General features: G+C 43.2%; 1 protein-coding gene across 2 annotated transcripts; it reads left to right on the forward strand.

Annotated features, from left to right (window-relative positions):
* The first annotated feature begins 345 nt into the window (after positions 1 to 345).
* On the forward strand, positions 346 to 17,956 carry LOC116224062 (solute carrier organic anion transporter family member 1C1-like). 2 transcript variants are annotated; one of them, XM_031582653.2, is made up of 16 exons: positions 346 to 481; positions 2,261 to 2,366; positions 3,413 to 3,554; positions 4,092 to 4,224; positions 6,628 to 6,752; positions 6,919 to 7,065; positions 7,403 to 7,501; positions 9,602 to 9,862; positions 11,770 to 11,934; positions 12,525 to 12,720; positions 13,351 to 13,516; positions 14,604 to 14,788; positions 15,250 to 15,314; positions 16,500 to 16,617; positions 16,897 to 17,107; positions 17,142 to 17,956. In XM_031582653.2, exons 2-15 carry the CDS (start codon positions 2,316 to 2,318, stop codon positions 17,084 to 17,086), a joined length of 2,043 nt encoding a protein of 680 aa, XP_031438513.1. In that variant the 5' UTR covers positions 346 to 481; positions 2,261 to 2,315; the 3' UTR covers positions 17,087 to 17,107; positions 17,142 to 17,956. The 2 variants fall into 2 exon arrangements, with proteins under 2 accessions (XP_031438513.1, XP_031438511.1); XM_031582651.2 differs by having other exon boundaries at positions 16,897 to 17,956.
* The last annotated feature ends 2,525 nt before the right edge of the window (positions 17,957 to 20,481 follow it).

A 20,481-nucleotide genomic window follows, 5' to 3' on the forward strand; every position in this document is an offset into this window, starting at 1 on the left:
TGCATGAGTGTGTAGAGGAGAGAGACGTAGAGAAAGGCGAGAGAGGAGTGTTTTTGTGCAAGCGTGTGTGTGTTTGTATGTGTGGGAGTGTGTATGTGTGCGAGGATATTATATATATACGTAACTGCTCTACACTGGAACATCGGATTCTCTGAAGTGGATAGTGCTGCTGTCACCCACTCACAGACCATTCCTCCCAATCCTGAGTCATGCTCTCGTTTTGGGGTAGGACACAAATCTGTGGATTGGGGTGGAGATGACAAGATCAACAAGCCCCACATAGAGGGTGAGTTACTGATTAGGACTGATGTTATAACGGTATGGTTGTGTGTGTGTGTGTGTGTGTGTGTGTGTGCGTGTGTGTGGGTGTGGGTGTGTGTGTGTGTATGCAGAAGAGAAGATAAGAGTCTTACCTGTGATCAAAGTCCCATTCGGAGTTTAAAGCTCTCTGCTTCAGAAACACACAGCTGCGTGGACTCAGGTAAAACTGCTGTTTCTCCTCTCTCTCTCCCTTTCCTTACAACTCGGGAGTTTTCCCAATACATTAATGTCATGGTTTAAGGTTTCTTGCTTTGCTGAAAATCTTGTAAAGTAAATAGTGCCTAACACTGTTTTGACTTCCATTCATTGTTTAAAGGACTGTAGTCTTGTGCTTATGTGTCTGATTTCTTGGCAAGGGTAGTACTCTATAGGATTGGTCTAGTCAGTTGCCAGATGATGAAATCTGCACTTGTCCTTTGTAGTTATGGCATTGTTTTAGGATCATCTATCAGGTTAAAAGCCATTAGCCGTTTTGAAATATAGTTTGAAGTCTTTTCTAACTCTTGAAATACCACAGTGGTATCTCAAACTGTAGAAAATAAATAATGCTTAGAGAGGCATGAGTTATGGTTATGGACGGTTAGTTAATCTCTACTAATGACCATCAATGCCGCACAATCTCACCTCTGATACCAATTAAGATGTGTTACTGTTTCAGCAAAAGTTGCACGCTCATAGTTCAGCTCATGTGCAGACAAACGTGGGAGTGCAGTTGTTGGTGAAGTGTTTGTTTGTGTGTGTGTGTGTGTGTGTGTGTGTGTGTGTGTTGGAGCAGACACATTCGGTAACCTCTCTTCTGCGGACACACACGCACGTGCATATTATGTGGTGAACTTGTTTCCACAGCCTGAAATGTACCTCTACAGTGAGTGGTCAGGCATTGAAACTGCAGAGAACAAATACTGTGATCATATTGTTAACGCATTTGACCGCCATCATCACTTTTAAATTAACTGGACTTATTTCAGTTTGTTAACTTCCATGAATAACAACAGGCTACCTACACAAATACTGTGATCATATTTTTAACGCATTCTACCGCGATCGTAACTTTAAATTAAACCTGGACTTATTTGAGTTTGTCATCTTCCATGAATAACAGCAGGCTACATACACAAATACTGTGATCATATTTTTAACGCATTCTACCGCGATCGTAACTTTAAATTAAACCTGGACTTATTTGATTTTGTGATCTTCCATGAATAACAGCAGGCTACCTACACAAATACTGTGATCATATTTTTTCGCATTTTTATGCGATTTCACCGTGAGCGTAACTTTAAATTAAACATTGACTTTTAACTTGAACTTACATGAATGACAGCAGGCTACCTACACATGCAATCGCATCATATTCTTAACACATTTTATTCACCGAGATCGAAACTTTACATTGGATTAAACTTTCACTTATATATACATATATATATAGAGAGAAAGATAGAGAAAAAATCGCTGAGGAAGAGATACACTGAGTATTTTGGTCAGCTGTTTTGGCTCCATTCCTGAGGCATCTGTTATAAAATACTACTGTAGCATTTCTACTGCACGTACTCTTCACTTCTGCAGGGGTTCAGTGTGAAGAATTACAATTACTATTATTATTATTATTACTACTATATTTTAGTGTGTTACAAGTAGACAAATAAACTTAACTGGGACGTATCAGGTTCTTTTCTATTATTACATTTATATGTGGTGCATCAGCCACATAAACATGCTATCACCGCAGTATAGCAGTGCTGTTGCTATATATCCCCATTCAAATACAAGAATAAACTTAACTGGGAATAAACTCATCTTAAGTGGTCCTCTGCTATTTTGGAAACATTGCATTGACTTACATTCTCCATATGCGGTGCATAGGCCACATCTTGTTACATGTTGATCACATTAAAACACCCTCTGCTCTTCCCTGGTTCTGTTGTATCTCCAGTCCCTACCCCTACTTCTCTCTGTGTCCCTGAGACTGCTGCTGTTACTGGAGCATCATGAGTGTGGCAACCAAAGAACCCCGCCAGCCCTGCTGCTCGCAGCTCAAGGTCAGTAATGATCACACACACACACACACACACACACACACACACACACACACACACACACACACACACACACACTCGCTGCTTAAGTTAGTGTTCACTTGAGCAGCATGTCTGTCATTCTGCAGAAGTGGACACATGCACAAACAAATCACTTACATAACAATATTAAATAAACCTTACTGAACCCAGGTGGTGGTGTGTGTGTGTATGTGTGTGTGTGTGTGTGTGTGTGTGTGTGTGTGTGTATGTGTGTGTGTGTGTGTGTGTGTGTATGTGTGTGTGTGTGTGTGTGTGTGTGCCTGTGCGTGTGTGTGTGAAGTCAGTAGGAGTAACCTCTGGCCTAGACCTGGGGCTTTGGAGTATGTAATGGTTAACTCTCGTCTTTAGGCCAGCTAGAGACGCATACGCCACAATAAAGCTCATTTGGTGTGTGTGTGTGTGTGTGTGTGTCTTAGTGTGTGTCTGTCTGTGTGTATGTGTGTGTGTGTGTGTCTCTCAGTGTGTGTGTGCATAGATGCAGGTGATATAATCTGCCCTGTCTTTACGCCAGTGAAGACACTCAGAGTCCACACAAACACACACACACACACACACACACACACACACAGACACACACACACACAGACACACAGAGACACACAGACACACAGAGACACACAGAAACACACACATACACATACTATTAGGAGCAAACCATTGTGCTGAATTTGTTTTCTGCAGGGGTTAGCTACCTCTCAGTCTAATGAGGAACAATTTAAAGTCACAAATGAATGTAACCAACTGACCCTATTTCGGACTATATGAGTGTGTAGGTGTGTGTGTGAGTGTGGACGCTTGGGCGTGTTTCAGTGGTGTAAATGTGTATTGTGTTTCGAATGTGTATGAAGTGTAGCAAGTGTGATGCTAACATACACAGTTATGTTCTTTGTGCTAACATTCCTTTATGTGTGCGTGTCTGTGTGTGTGTGTGAGCGCATGCGTTTATGTGTGTTTCTGTGGATGCGCGTGTGTGTGTGCGTGTCTGTGTGTGTGTTTGATTCTTGCAGCTTTTCCTGATGGCCTTGTCGTTCGTCTACTTTGGCAAAGCCTTCGGGGGTGCCTATATGAAGAGCTCGGTCACTCAGATCGAGAGACGCTTCGACATACCCAGCTCTATTGTCGGGGTCATTGATGGCGGCTTTGAAGTCGGTGAGGCTCTGGTCGGGTTGGGAATGGTCTCTATACCCCTTCTCCTACCTCAGCATCTGGCTCTCACACCAGACATTACAGTTCTCAGGGCCACAGTCAGATATCCCTGAATATTCTTGTATCACTGCTAACTATGGTGTTGGAATCAGAAAGCAGTCATTACAGTTAGCTCATAGCTTTAATAGTCCTTTTGATAAATCTAATGTGTAGGTACTAAACAATTTCTTGTTTTATTGTTGTTTGGTTGAGTGATTGATTGAGTGCTGTTCCATGGCCCCTAATCTGATCTGATAGTCATAGTGCTTTTAATTGATTGATTAAAAAGTTATTTGATTGATTGATTATTTGATTGATACCACAGTTTGCCTGCTGTTCATAGCATTTGTCTTTGTTTGTTTGTCTGATTGATTGATTGACTGACTGATTGACTGACTGATTGATTGATTGACTGACTGATTGATTGATAATCCCATGGTAACCTGCTGGTCATAGTGTTTGTGATTGATTGATTGATTGATTGTTTGATCAATCCCTCAGGCAACCTGCTGGTCATCACCTTTGTGAGTTACTTTGGGGCGAAGATGCACCGGCCGCGGCTCATTGGAATAGGCTGCCTCATCATGGCCGCCGGAGCTTTCTGTACCGCCCTGCCACACTTCCTCCAGGGACCGTGAGTCTACTTTTTCTGTTTCTGTTGCACTCAGGCACACACACACACACACAAGCTCGTCCCCCTGACACACATCCTGCAGTGTCTGTTTTATAGGTCACCTGTGTATCACATGCCTGCAGAATATATAAGTCAGCCCTCCATGTCAAAAAACACAATGGGTGATGCAAGAAGTGTCGCGCACCAAAGGTCGGAGTGCAGACACACTTGCCTTGGCCCTATTCTCACATGTGTTTGCACAGCCAATAAACATTCCAAGCATCTTGACACTTGATACCCCCTGTAAATGCACTGCAAACACACAACCACACACAAACACACACATGCATGCACCGACTCTCTCTCACACACACACATGCACCCACTCACACACAGACAAAACCTTTTCTAAACCAGTGTAGGTGAAATTGGTACCAGCCTCACATGGGAGTACCAGACTATGTAGGTAACTTACCCTGTGAGCAGGAGCCGGGTGAATGTGGGTGCAATTGTGTGTAAATTGTGATACCGTCTTTGCGAGGGCCACCAAGACACACTGGTGCTGTCCTTGCAACAGCAACAATATGTTGGTAGTCTCACCCGATTGGACAGGCATCAACCATTCAACACAAAGGCAGATCAATTAAGTTGAACACCTAGGGGGCGCCACACAAAGTGTAGTGTCCTCCACGTGGTCAAAATAATGATAATCCACAAATCAGTCTCGTTAAATATATCAGTCTCATAAAATATATTATACTATCAATTTGGAACTCCGATTAATAATTAAATTATTAACTACAACCAAAGTTACCTTACCAATAGTATAGTTGAAGGTCATTAGAATTCTGAATAGAAGAGGTTGGCAACGTCCATTCTTGTGCAACATTAAATAAACCAGCGTATATAAATCAAAGTATTTATTTACACAATGATAAGAAAATAACACACAATATGTAATCTAGCTAAATGTAACTAACCAATGAATTGAAGGAATAGGTGTATGTGTAATCGAGAGGGAGTGTGTGTGTGAGCTTGTGAGCTCGGGGTTGCGCTGTTAGGAGCGCGCCAGAAAGAATGTGTGTGTGTGTGTGTTCCTTTGTCTGATCACCGTAGTTCCGCGTGCATGTGTGTGCACGCACGCGAACATACATGTGATGTGAACAAGGACGAGCCTATATGCAGCGCGAAGTTCGAGTATTCTCTTCGCGTGTGAGGCTATGTGAAGGCCAATGTATGTGTAATCGTGCGCGATTAAGATGCCATGTTAGGAAAGAGGGAAATGGTTAGTGATGCATGCAAGACTCGATGTGTCTGAGAAGCAATCCTAACGATAACCCTTAGATGGTGTGGCGAAGCCAACTACCAGCTAACAATGAACATATATATATCACAGTTACGTTCAGTAAACAAAACATATGAAACACATGAACAATGGCATGTAAACAGTCTTATGCTTAGCCAGGTTGTGAATAGCTAGGATAGCTAAATGCCCAGTTAATGTCAGTTACCAGTCCTTTGGGAAATGTGTTGGGCTGGTCCGACGTGGATAAGGCAGAGAAGAGATGATGCCGTCCGTAAATGGAGAAAGTTGTCCTTGCTGTGATGTCTGTGTCCCTGCAGTTTAGATCGGAGGATTTGATCGCTCAGAACGTTGCAGTCTGCCTTTTGTTCCCGTTGTGTGGAGTTAGCTAGCAGGTCTATCGTTAGCTGCTTTCGCTAAACTTACTGCGTCTCACTGAGCAGTTCGTTGACTGAGAGATCTTAGGCGTGTGTCGGCCGTAAGAAGTGAGAACAACGAGAGTTGGTTGTTCACCGGTTGACGGTGTGCTCACGCGGTGTTGGAGGTCCAAGAGGCTTGCTCCTCGCGGACGATGCCCGGAGGGAGAGAGGGGTCCTAGCCAGGTGGGCGCCGACAGAGAGAGAGTCACATCTGGGGAGATGCGGCTATTATCCACGCTCAGGTGGGCGTGGTTAAGAAAAGCATCAGGTTACATTTTTATGACAGGTAAAACCTGACGTAGTTTCCGGGGGAACCCATAGACAAGTTACTGATTAAAGTCAACCACAATGGACGAATTCCAGGTGTACCTACACCAGCTAGCTGTGTAGTTAATGTCAATGGTGATCAATGCTGTTTGGCTAGGCCACCAGTCATCTTTAATTGACCAAGTCATTTTTCACCTTGAGAGCCTTCTAGTGCCATGAACTTTTTTTGTTTAGCGGCTGATATTTGAGGAGATGGTTTAGAAATTGCAGGAATTGTTAGCATTTTGTGTTATTTTGTTAATATCCACGCCCAGCCGAGGGTCCACCTTTTAATTTGATACCTGTTTCAAGTCTACACAATAATGACTTCGTGAATAATTTGGTCTCTTAGAGTTAAATTAAATATTTGTATATATCTGTTTGTGTATCTTACAGGTATAAATATGAGACCACCATCTCCCATTCTACAGAGGGAAACTCCACCCAGAGCATGCTGCAGTGTCTCAGCAGTGCAGAACAGGCTCAGGAGGATGAGCCACCCACAGCACAGAACCAAGCAGGTACACAGCTGTGGCCCAGGTGGCCCTAGCTCACCTGTCCTCTGCCTGTCTCATCTGTCTCATACTTATCTAACCAGTATCACCTGTCCTGTGTCTGTCTCATACCTGTCCCACCAGTCTTGCACCTGTCTTACCTGTCCTGTACCTATCCCACCTGTGTGAGTAGAGTGTGAGAAAGCGGCTGGCTCGTCCATGTGGATCTACGTGTTTCTGGGGAACATGCTGCGGGGCATCGGAGAGACACCAGTCATGCCCCTGGGGGTGTCCTACCTGGATGACTTTGCCCGTGAGGAGAACACGGCCTTCTACTTGGGTAAGACAGACTTCGTCAGGATTTAATATGGCAACAACAGCCTCGCTTCAAATCAGTGGTGACATGAATAAAGATAATAAAGATGTGATTAATAAAGGTGTGAAAACTGTATCAAACTGTATCAAACTTTCCACCTTAAAGCTGACATAACCATATCACAAACAGCAGTGCTACCATGGTGACAGTCGTGCACAGGCCCACGGCTCTATGGAAACAGATCCCTTAATTTATGAAATGCATTTTGATCACATCAAAGGATTTCAAGACAGACATAAATGGTTATCACAAACATTTTTCTCTCTCTCTCTCTCTCTCTCTCTTTCTCTCTGCTTCCTAGCCTGTATACAGACAGTTGGAATCATGGGCCCAGTGTTTGGCTACCTTCTGGGGTCTTACTGTGCAAAGATCTATGTGGATATCGGTGTTGTAGACTTAGGTAAGTCCTCCTCCCTTCATTTTGTCTAGATTTGGAGGTCTGATATTCCATGTTCAGGCAAAACAATTAGCTCATTCCACGACACCATCAGATTATTCTTTTTCAATCCAACACTTCACCACAGACAGGTCACAATACAGGCTTTATTAGCACATCCTAAACCAATACGATAGAAAGCCATATGCTAAACCAATACGATAGATAGCCATATGCTAAACCAATATGATAGATAGCCATATGCTAAACCAATACGATAGATAGCCATATGCTAAACTAATAAGATAGATAGCCATATGCTAAATCAATAAGATAGATAGCCGTATTGTAACCCAAGACCCTTAGACACATATACGTGTCAGTGTGACACAGCACTCCTGTAAAAAAATCGATGCCGCTGAAAAACACTGTGGATTGGTCTGATGTGGACTGAAGGGGGGGGGGGGGGGGGGGGGGTGACTGGTGTCTGTGCAGCTTGTACTAAACAGTGCCAGAGGTCAGTGGCGTGTCTGCAGATGGCTATCTCCTCGGCTGGAGTCCTCCGGTTAGAAACTGTGCAGAGGGTCACCAATGAATTGCAAGCAGTCTAATAATGTTTGTTTTAGTCTTATCTGGCTGTGCATTTCTATTTTATTTAACTTTTTTAAGGGAGATCGGCATTGGTAGGTTGGGGACGTATATCTACCTAAATATTAAGATTACATGTGAGAAAAGATTTTGTTTCCTTTTTTTATCCCTATATAGCCTTGTATGTGATTTGTTCCTCAAGTTTGCTTTGGCAATACTGTTTCTGTCAATAAAGCAAGTATATTTGAATTTAGAGAGTGAGACACAGAGAGAGACCTTCACTTGACAAACTTTTTTGGCATTGACATATTTCGATACATTGGTACATACCCAATGTACTGTACATAGCCATGATTGAGTTTTTTGACGGGGAGAGCGAGAGGGAACTGCAGTCGTGTGAGGGGGAGGTGGTGCTGGTGGTGCTCCGTCTCGGTTGCAGTGTTTCATTTTGAAATAGCCAAGAAGGCTAGATGTTTTTTTTGTTTTTTTTTAAATAGAGATTCTCAGTGGGGCGCATGTCTTCCAACTTTGTGTGCACTGTGCAGCGCTTGATTACTCCCCCCTTTCCGGATGCTGAAAGTCAAGTTCCACTCTGTCACACAGTTTCTCTGTTGTTTTGTCAAACACCCCCATTGTCAGGGCACAAATACTCAAGGCTAGGCTTAAATACTCTGGGCTATCGCCCCGACAACAATGACCTAACAATGCCACTGGCAATCAGCAATGACACATCAAACCAAGCTAAGAAAAGCAACTTTTATTTTTCGAGCCTAGCTTCTAATATGGTGTGTTCATGTAACATATCTGTTCATTTCACTTGAAGACAAAATTATATTCTCAGGTAGCAATGCTAAATCAATAGCAAGTGTTTAAACACAAATACTCAGAATGAAGAGAGGACACAACAGCATGTGTGCAGACAAACTGTGCCACACTGTAAAGCATTAACTCAAATCGCCTGCTAATGTCTGACCGGTTGACCATCCTCAGTTTGGTACATGCAGGCTGAGGTAAAACTAGCCCATTTAGTGTCTGAAAACAAAATCAAAGGGTCCCTGTGCAGAAATAAGAGAACAGAGCTTGGCTGCTCAGTGACTCACTCCAGGGAATCCCAACCAGTGGTGGATTAAAAACAGGGCTGTCAAAATAAACATGTTAACTCATGTGCATTAAAGCTCATTTACTCAGTACATTAGAACTGAAATAATGTCGTCTCCAGATATTGCATTGCTGATTAAATAATTCTAAAACATTCTTTTTTTTTTTTAGTTGACTGAACGAACAGGTGCTAAAACTTTACTGTGGAACTACCTTCAAAAGAACTTCAAACTGTGTTGCTCCTGTTGTGCATATGCATAGTTTGTTTCTACAGAGAGGTTTTTGAACCTGAAACGGTTCCTGCTGTGGGAAGAATTCTCATGTGTGTTGACCATCAACCATGTGGTCTCAAGTTGAGTAGGGGCCTGGTGGATGGTTCTGATATGTCCTGCTATGATATGATTGACTGAGCTGTTATTATTGACCCCCTCTCCTCAGACTCGGTGACCATCAACCATAAGGACTCGCGCTGGGTGGGGGCCTGGTGGATGGGCTTCGTCATCACTGGCGCCGTCATGCTCCTCGCCGGCATCCCCTTCTGGTTCCTGCCCAAATCCCTGCCGAAGCAGACGAAGAAGCAGAAAAAGACGGCTGACGGGGCAGCCGAGGACCAGGGCACCTTCCTGCCCCACGAGGGCAACAAGGAGGTGGCCACTGCTGAGAAAGAACCACCCATTAACATGGCAGCACTGGTTAAAGGTAGGGGTTACTGAGAGTTAGTCTTAGGCAGTCATTTGTTTGGTAACTTCATGTTTGACTTTAGGCATCAAATGCTTGGTTGCTTTTAGCAACTTATCTTTGAGCACCAACTACTGACTAGAGAAGAATTCCTTAAAAACTGAGAAAGGTTCCCTAAAAATACTAACAAAAGGTACCGTTTGTTGGCCTTGGTTGAACTTGAGTCAAAAAGACAGATATGTCGGGAAGTCCATTAACTCATGTGGAGTTAACTCATGAGGTAATGTGGTGATTGTGTGATGCACTATGTGAGCTGTGCGTTCAACAACTATGCAGAGACCTTTCATCCTCATGAAGCATTTACAGGGGCAAAGTTTCTACATCTCATCCCCACGCCTTGTGTAGATAGCACGTGGGGGGAGTGGGAGGGAGTCTGTCCATGGGAAAGGCAGAGGGTGAGAGAGGCTTAAGGTTTTATTTTATAACATGGTTTACCTTTACCTTCTAAATCTTTTAAACTTTGTGTAAAACTAGCAAGCCAACTAGCTAAAAGCCAACAGACATAGACATGCCTTACAAATACCAACAACAGCACAGCTAGCACTGATGATGACTAGGTAGCTCAGTAACTCCTGTATTCTGGAGTATTTTGCAATGTTTTGTGGTAAAAACTGGCTGTTGGGGGCGACGGGTGTGTTTATCTGTCCTTCACATCAGTGGCGCCCCCACCTCTATGCAAAACACCCACTGGCACTAGGACTAGTGCAGCGCATACTGAAGGCAGTAGGGAACTTGAAGCAGAATTGGCGGAAGTGAAATGTAATAATGTGACAGTAAATTGAAATGGCATTGAAAAGAAATCAATGAAGTTTAATTGAACTTTGTATCACAAAAAGCAAGCGGTGGAGCCTAACTCACTAACTCACTGAGTTACCATAGAGATGCCCAGTCTGGAGCTGGAACTCAGGCTGGCGCAACACAACAATGCCGCAGGGAATTGACTCTGATCTGTGCACCATCGTAAGAGAGACAGCGTACCCAAACATTCACAAAATAATGAAAGTTCTACTGATGATTCCTGTCTCAACTGCTTCGGCAGAAAGGTAATTCAGCTGCTTGAGATATTTAAAGACATAGCTGAGCAACAGTATGACAGAGACATGGATGGATGGACACAGGACTGGCTCTAAGGAGTATTCATAAAGACTTGATATGGATATGAAATATGAAATTGATATGGAGGGTTATGAAGAAGTTTGATGCAACAGAGAGTTAATCTCAGTTTTGTTCTTTTAATGAGAGCGTGTATTTAGCTGATTGACGTTTGTTCTTTCAAAATGTGTTTAGCATCCGCAGATGTTAGCCCCCCGTCATTTGGTTCAGTGCCACCAAATTAGCTAGCGGTCATCTAGTGATCTAAAATAGAAAGAAAATGTCTTCATAAAAAACGTACAACTGAGTTTGTTAAAAACTATGGCAAAATCATGTTTTGGCTGGAGCAGTCCTTTAAACTACCATAGTAATATGAAGTTATATAATAAGACAATGTTCCAATCAACTGATTTCTTTTCAACTTGCCGCGTTTCAGAGTGCAGTCTTTGTCAAACTGTCCTATGCTTCAGATGCTCACATTCAGCTCTGTTTACTGACTCACCATGAGGGTCTAGTTGAAACTGAAAATGAGCCGCTGCCACTTGTCCATTGCACCCTCTATGATGGCACAACTTTCTTGAGTGTGCGCTCCAAGAACAAAAATCCTTTTTAAAAAAAAGATTGATTATTTGAATATGCTTACTGTTGCTAAGAATCATGGTTATGGGATCAGTACACATTTGAACGATGTGAACAGAAACATGTGTGTGTGTGTGTGTCTGCATGATATGTATCCAGTGCCGAATCCCCCCTGACTCACACTGTTTGTCGTGCAGACTTTCTGCCCTCACTGCGCAGGCTGTTCAGCAACTCTGTGTACAACCTCATCATCTGCACCTCGCTCGTGGCGGTTAACGGCTTCATCGGCATGATCACCTTCAAGCCCAAGTTCATGGAGCAGACCTACGGACAGTCCCCCTCAAAGGCCATCTTCCTCATAGGTACAGTCCCCCTCAAAGGCCATCTTCCTCATAGGTACAGTCCCCCTCCAAGGTCATCTTCCTTATAGGAACAGCCCCCCTCCAAGGTCATCTTCCTCATAGGTACTGCAGATACAGTGCTCCTGTTTATGTGTTCTGTTAAGTTATACATTATTTTCATTTCATTAGTGGTAGCCTACAGCAACATTCCGTTTCTGAAGCTGTTAGATGGCAATAAGAATTTAGAAAAGAATAAATAGAATAAAACACAACTACACACACACACACACACCCACACACACATGCACAGAGTTTGTGTAGAAGTAGGGATCAGTAGGAAGAGTAGAAACCTGCCCTTTTATCTGTGGTTTGTCTACTGAGCGCATCGTAAAGCCTATGTTTCAACATTCACCACCGTTAAGCCAAGTCAAAGTCCTTCTAGCCATGCTATAGACACACAATGCAGACAAAGGACATAAAGATAACCCCCTCCCCCTCACACACGCACACACACACATAACTATCATATAAGAAACAAAAACAAAAGAAACAAAACATCTAGTGTGTCAGACATGACAAATCAATTCCCGCTGGTTTCTGATCCCTTCCAGGCGTGTTTAACCTACCTGCAGTGGCTCTGGGCATCATCACCGGTGGCTTCGTGATGAAGCGGTTCAAACTGACCGTGATCGGAGCGGCACGTATCGCCCTCAGCGCCTCATTCATCTCTTTCTGCCTGATGGTGTCACAGTACTTCCTGCAGTGTGACAATGCCCAGGTCGCCGGGCTCACCGTCAGCTACCAGGGGTGAGTAATGTGTGTGTGTGTGTGTGTGTATGTACAGTATGTATGTACAGTATGTATTTATCACAGTGTGACAATGTGTAGGTGGCAGGACTCCTTTTCTACTACCCGTGGTGAGCAACATGTGTCTGTGTGTGTGTGTGTGTGTGTGTGTGTGTGTGTGTGTGTGTGTGTGTGTGGCAGTACTTCCTGCAATGTGACAATGTGCCTAAAAGTGCTGAGGGGTGTGTGTGGTAGTTGTACCAGTAGCAGGAGTAGTAGTAGTGTTAGTGGTAGTAGTAGTACTTGTGGTAGTGTTAGCAGTAGTAGTAGTAGTAGTAGCAGCAGTAGTAGCAGCAGTAGTAGTAGTAGTAGTAGTAGTAGTAGTAGCCGTAGTGTTAGTAGTAGTAGTGTTAGTAGTAGTAGGTTAGTGTTATAGTGTTATTTTTAGTTGTTGTAGTAGTAGTAGTGTCAGTGTTTGTAGTAGTAGTAGCATTAGTGGTAGTAGTAGTGTCAATAGTGGTGTTAGTAGTAGTAGTTGTATTGTCAGTAGAAGCAGTAGTGTCAGTAATAGAAGTAGTAGTAGTAGTAGTAGTAGTAGTCGTGTTAGTAGTAGTAGTAGTAGTAATAACTCCAGTCTGTTCCCTCTCTCAGTGTTCCTGAGTTGTCGTATCAGCAGAGTAACCTGCTGTCTCAGTGTAATAGCGGCTGCTCTTGCTCCATTAAGCACTGGGACCCAGTGTGCGCTCACAACGGCATCACCTACGCCAGCCCATGCCTGGCAGGGTGCCAGACTTCAACCGGAGTCGGCAAAGAGATGGTGAGTCCTCACACACCTTTGGATGTGTCCACACATACTTACACACACACACACACACACACACACATACACACACACTACTATGGTATTCAAACATGAACAGCATGTAGTTTATCTCAGTAAAGTCAGATGCTCCATCCACTTTTACACACAGTACAGTCACAAACTCACTCAGACATGCAGGTGCACTCATAAACAAAACCAATCACACACACACACACACACACACACACACACAAAACCAAAAAAAATCACACACTCACACTACCACAATCAAAAACACACATCCCAGAAACGCAGTACTCTATCACCGCCTGGCAGCCTCTCCAGCCCAGCCGTCTGTGTTCAGTGTCTTGGGTGATTAACACTGCCCAGCCTTGCAGCCCATTTTTCTGTCCACCCCATTCATCTGCCTCAGCTTTACACACTGCCTCCTTTCACACCCCCTTCTTCAGCGCAGGCCTTTATCCCCACAGAGCTGAGGGGCAGCAAGTTCAGGCTGTTTTTCACTTTGGGTGCTCCATCTAAAGCACTGGCTTGAACGGTGTTAGCATCAGGTTCTGCTAGCATGAGGCCATGTTAGCATCATGCTTTGCTAGCATCAGGCACCGCTAGTTTCTGGCTCTGTTAGTATATGGCTCTGTTATCATCAGACTCCATAGCATCAGGCACCACGAGTGTAAGGCACTATTAGCATTGGGCTCTGTTAGTAATGGCACGGAGGCGATTCTCCATATTAAACGTCATTGTAGCGCCCCAATTTTTTTCCAGCTGTTATTTTAAGGTAAAACTGCTAATCCTAACCCTAACACTGAAGTACAAGTCCTACATAATGCCACTTTAAATGAACAGGGACTCAGGCTTAGTTCCTAAATTGAGTGGAGTCAGATTAATTACGTTTACCAAGACAGGGCCCTTTAATAAAATTATGTATTTCAGCGAAGCGCAGAAACCTTCGCCCACTCCCAGTTCCGTCGTTGTTCTGGAAAGTGGATCCTTACACATGTGATGATTGGCTTATCTGATAAATGGATGTAGATGTGTATGGTTAGACTGGTATCACATCCGTGTGTCTGTGTCTCTCTAGATCTTCCACAACTGCACGTGTGTGGAGGAGTTGGTGATGCCCCCAGCCAACTTGTCTGCCACCCTGGGACAGTGCTCACGCAAGGGCGACTGCGACAGAATGTTCATGTGGTACATGGGCGTGTCTGTGGTGGGGGCGTTCGTGTCGGCCTGCGGGGCTACACCTGGTTACATTGTTCTGCTTAGGTAAGGATTGAAAAGCCTTTATTGTCATTGTATTCGCATAATCTCCTCTTGTTGGTGCCACGAGGGACAGCATATAACAACAGAAATACAGGAATAGGGACAGATACATAAGGAAGGGACAGTTTCACACTACTTTGAAATCATGAAAGCAGATTAACTCATCAAGCTAAAGAAATAGTGTAAAGAATGAAATACTTGGAAACTTGCTGTTATCAGTAATGAAGTACGTATTATTGAAATAACCATTATTAACCCTTAATTCATTTATAACGAGCTTTATATAAATTATGATCCATTTCTGAAACTCTATACGTGTATATCAGTGATCATAACACAATCGATTGCAAATACATCCAACCCTGCCCATAGTTGTAATTTATTCTTGATATACAATGGAGTCTTGTACATATACATGTTATTGTCTAATAATATTAAACTGTGAATATGACTGTCGGTTTCAGATCCATAGCTCCTGATCTAAAGGCTCTGGCCTTGGGAATGCAGACGCTGATAGTCCGGACTCTGGGTAAGGACTGAATACCAGCAGTACTAAATTTCTTCTAAAACGTCTTCTGTTGTTGGTAGAAATGTCCTTGACATCATGAACAAATCATAGGTCAGAATCAGTACTGATACAGCATGTTGCCCCCCTCTCGTGTGCATTTCCTCAGAGTTCAATTTTAGGTCCCCTTCTATTCTCACAATTTATTGGCCCTTGGATAGATATTCAGGAAGCATGGAAATTCCGATCATTGCTATGCCGATGATTTCGTTCCCTCGTAAGTCTGAACATGACAGTTTACAACCTCTTTTTGACTGCCTAGATAATTTTAAGTTATGGATGGGTTATAGCTTCCAGAACCTTAATGAAAACAAAACGGAAGATATTATGTTTGGTTCCTCTTCTGCCAGCTCTGTACTTGGTATATTTGCACCATATCAAAAGCCTGTCGTAAAAGAACCTTGGGGTGTTGTTTGACTCAGAATTAGAATATATTATGTGGTTAGTGCTTCGTTCAACCTCGTTTCAAGTGTGAAATGTTCTGTCCCTAAGGATTGTGAGAAGATTGTCCATGCTTTTATATCTTCCAGACAGGACTATTGTAATGCATTACTTTCAGGCGTAAGCCAGGTATCACTTCATAAACTGTCTAAAAGTCTTCCAAAATGGCACTTAGACATAGGACCAAAAAGTTCCTTTTTATTTTGTTCTTCTATTAGGTTTTGTTTGTGTTTTTTTGTGTTATTTGTTTGTTTATTTGTTTTAGTTGTTAATTTCCTTTTATGTCTTTACTTAATTCTTGTCTAAATGTATCATCAATCTATTTACCTTGACTGGAAAGCACTTTGGTACAACTCCTGTTGTTTTTAAATGTGCTACACAAATAATAAGTTCATTTCACTTCAGAGAATGGTTAAGCTAATGGTTAATGGTTAATGGTTAAGGTTAATGGTTAATGGTTATATATAATATAGTTAAATCAATGCCTGCGCAGGTGTTTTTCCACCCCATCCCCGTCCAATACTTTTATAGCACATTCATGGGCATAACACCACACACACATATCGGTATTAAGCCAGTGCAGACACTTGTGAATGAACATGGCGATTCCTGGAGACCCCACTGTCTCTAGGTCATTAGGAGACTGGAGACTGGAGATGCACTGAAGAGCACCTGTGACGTTTGTCACCTGTGTTACCCCCTCCGCAGGTGGGATCCCTCCGCCCATCTACTTCGGGGCGCTGATAGACCAGACGTGTCTGAAGTGGGGGAGCAAACGGTGTGGGGGTCAGGGGGCGTGCCGACTCTACGACACATTCGCCTTCAGGTGAGACAAGAGCGGTTGAGTTCAGAGCATGAGAAATGTAAACAAATGCAATAACTCGTCTCAAACTGAGAAATTACAGCAAGCATCAAAAGCACATGTATACTGCGAAACCGACGCTCTATAGAGCGATCAGAATTGTGCTTTGAGTGTGGAGTCTGTGTTGTACGACATAAAGACTAATCTATAGCATATGTGCACTGCCTCATCATCTCTCTCCATACTGATCTCTAGCACATACGCACTGCCTCACCATCTCTCCTTGCTGTCTATCTCCTACAGAGCACGTTTCCTGGGCATGATCTACGGGCTTTATGCACTGTCCTACCTGCTGTGGGGTGTGCTGTACCGCACTCTGGTCAAGCGGCAGAGGAAGCTGGCTCTGAAGACCCAGGCCAAGGGGCAGGGGGCCAACGGTTGCCGTGACGAGGGCAAGAGCAAAGAGGAGCTGGAGAGGGAGACCACCATCTGAAGGGGCCTAGGGGAAGGACAGTTTTTATGTTGTCAAAAACCAAACTGTTGACAAGTGTGACATGGTTCTTTATTTCTTTCCAAATTTGTCCCGGGAAATTTAAAGGAACTAAAACTAAACTGAAAAAGAATGTGAATCTGGCAGAGATATCCATAGAATGAAGAGCAATGACTTTTGACAACAAAAACTGCAAATTGCATCCATTTGGTCTGGCCAGGCCAATCATCATTACAAGTATTCAAAATAGGTCTATTCACAGCCATAACTGGCCAATCCTCACTGCCGGTTAATTTCCATGGTTACATATCTGCTGCAATTTCACTTATTAACATTTCTTACAACTCTTACAGTACATATCAGAGGCGAAGCGTGATAGTTGATATACGTGAAAATGTTTGATGGTGTTTTTTATTCTCTGAATGAATGTTGCTTAAAGTGTTTTGCTGTCTTTTATGAGTTGAAAATGTCATGTTTCTGATTACATTTGTAAATGACTGCTCACTGCTGTTTCATAGAACTCAGAAATTAACTGGAAATGTAGTATAACTTTTGTAATACTGGTGTATAGTATAATTCTTCAATGAAATGATTGTATTAATAATATGTTTTTCCATCGTTCATAGCATTGGTAACATAGTTTTTACTTGTTAGTTTTTTTCTTTGTGATTGAGCTCAAATGCTTGTGTTGACTGAAGGTGTAAAGTGTAGTGTTATAAAATCACCACAGGGTGGTGCTGTTCACAAACACATAGCAGCTAATACCGCTAATGTGGGTGTTGTTCAAAACTATGGAAAAGCACTTTGTATGCATTCAAACATCCTGAATGATAGAGAGAAATATGACATGAATAAATTAAAATAACCAACAAATGTCAAAAGAAATTATTGTATCTGCTACATGTTCAGCCAATTAGCCAACGAGTAAAACCTTTTCGGGTCAAGTCAAGTTTGACCTTTGATCCACATACAAAGGGCAAATGTTAAAATATGAGTTCAAATAAATTTCACAAGTAATTAATTTAATAATTAAATCAAGCAATCGACCCATGTGAGCTGACATGGTGTTTTTCCCCTGTCTGTGCAGTGCAAGAATGTGGAAGTTATTAACTTCTAATCCCTTAAACTCCTTGCATAGTGGCAAAGCTGCTTGAGTTCCCCCCTCTCCCATCTCCCTACTCCACAACCCCCCTTCTTTAGTAGACCTCAGACCAGTTCACCTCTCCTCGTTTGCATTTGTTAATTTAGCAGATACTTTTATCCAGTACACCGGTGTACATTTTCATCAGAAGGTAAAGTACGCTCCCTGGGCATCCACTCTATGAACATCATCATGGGGGTACAGTGTTCCCTGGTTCAGTTTTGTAACCAGCAATGGTGGCAGTTCAGAGAGGAGAGAAGTACAAAGCTGGGGAGCATTTCTGAATGGAAATAAGGTGAAAGAAATCAGATATATCAGCTGTTCACACTTAAGTCACACTTTAAAGGGTTTCCCTTGACCCTCTGGCTCATTATGCATTATTCTGCACACAATTACATTCTGCATCATTCATGTATTTAGTCTGCCAGCTTTTGCTTTCTGACTGGCCACTGCAGAGACTCAGCAGAAGTACCCCATGCCCCAGAAGGGCAGGGCAGGGAGAAAAACTGCCCTCTATACCCCTGTCAGATTTGTACTACTGTCCACACACATATACAGACACATATACAGACACACACACACACACACACACACACACACACACACACACACACACACAAAATCCATCTGAAAAGTGTGTCTCCCTGTCGGCTACCCCTCCTATCCTGGCACACACACACACACACACACACACACACACAAAGAGCCCTCTTCTGAAAGGCATCTGTCACAGCGTTGGCCTCTTCCTCTCAATTGGCATGCGGCTAGAATAGAAATGTGTAGCACCCTTTTGTTTGGCCCCCTGTTCTCAGCAGAGCCCCGGTCCCCTCTGCCTAAAAACACACTGGGAGCAGAGACACCAGAGAGAGACACAAAGAGAGAAAGAGAGACAGAGAGAAAGAGAGAGAGAGACAGAGAGAAAGAAAGAAAGAGAGACAGAGAGCGAGAGAGAGAGAAAGAGCAGGGAAAGCACAGAGCCCTGGTCCCCTCTGCCTAAGCCTCACTGGGAGAACAGACTGAGAGAAAGAGAGAGAGAGCGAGAGAGAGAGAGAGAGAGAGAGAGAGAGAGAGAGAGACCCAACCGTCACCCCCCCCTACCGCACCTCTAGCCCAGGCCGGTACCCTCCATACAGAACACTCCACCACCATCCTCTAACCCATCCTCCACCTGGGCAGCCCACCTCCTCTGGCTGACAGCTGAGCCCATCACACCTCGGCCTACCAAAGAGACCGCAGACTGGAGCACAGTTATGCAGAGGCGCTGAGAGGACAGGAGTCACTTCAGATGGGTGAGATCAAAACATCTGCTCCAGTACACCTACTCTAAATTAATTTGAGAAAAAAAAAATGGATTGGGTATAATCAATAGACACAACTTGTAAAGCATACGTAATGCACTGTAACAGTTTGGTTCTCGGAAAGGTTTGTCTCATTGTGAACCTGTCATTGTTGTTATTTGTTTCTATGACGTCCCTTTCCATTGGAACACAAAATGTTCAGGGCCTGAACTCATCATCTGTTTGCCTGAAATGTACAGGAGAACATTAAAGGTATTGACATACTGATATCACTGGAAACATGGTGTAAATAAGACAAATTCACTCGCTGTCCCCAAGACTATAAAGAAATAATAGTATCATCACCAAAACTCAGCACAGTACAGCAGGGAGGTTTGGTAACGAGGTACAAATCAAACTGCCACATCGGCGTCATGAAAACAGGCGAATATCATATCTGGCTAAAATTCTGGAAAGAAGAAAAAAAAGATCTCTTTTGAATCTCCCTATTACAATGATGACACATTTACATTAGAGATAAGAAACTAGCTATTTCCAGGCCCAGGGAAATGTTCTTTTTTGAGGAGACCTAAAAGCACTGGACAGGCACCCAAAATGACTCTGTAAGTACTGATTTAGTTTACTCCCACATCAGGACCAGCGATCCAGTTATAAACAGACAAAGGGAGCATAATGGAAGATACCTTTGGAAGACACACATTTTGCTCACCTTGGGAATAGCACAGTAGATTGCGTGATAACCTAAATGGTGATCCTTGGTGACTACTGTTGATTGTAATATCTGCAGTGACTGCTGGTGATTGTAGTGTCCTTGGTGACTGCTGGTGATTGTAGTGTCCTTGGTGACTGCTGGTGATTGTAGTGCAGTGACTCTGCTGGTGATTGTAGTGTCCTTGGTGACTGCTGGTGATTCTAGTGTCCTTGGTGACTCTGTCTCTGGATTGGCATCTCATCCAGTG

The sequence above is a fragment of the Clupea harengus genome, chromosome 16 (assembly GCF_900700415.2).
Source record: "Clupea harengus chromosome 16, Ch_v2.0.2, whole genome shotgun sequence".
Taxonomy (NCBI): Eukaryota; Metazoa; Chordata; class Actinopteri; order Clupeiformes; family Clupeidae; genus Clupea; species Clupea harengus.

Coding starts and splice junctions, on each gene's coding strand:
- LOC116224062 (XM_031582651.2), top strand. CDS start 2,316: ATGAGTGTGGCAACCAAAGAACCCCGCCAGCCCTGCTGCTCGCAGCTC. Junction 13,517..14,603: donor CCGGAGTCGGCAAAGAGATG/GTGAGTCCTCAC, acceptor GTGTCTCTCTAG/ATCTTCCACAACTGCACGTG. Junction 15,315..16,499: donor GCTGATAGTCCGGACTCTGG/GTAAGGACTGAA, acceptor CCCCCTCCGCAG/GTGGGATCCCTCCGCCCATC.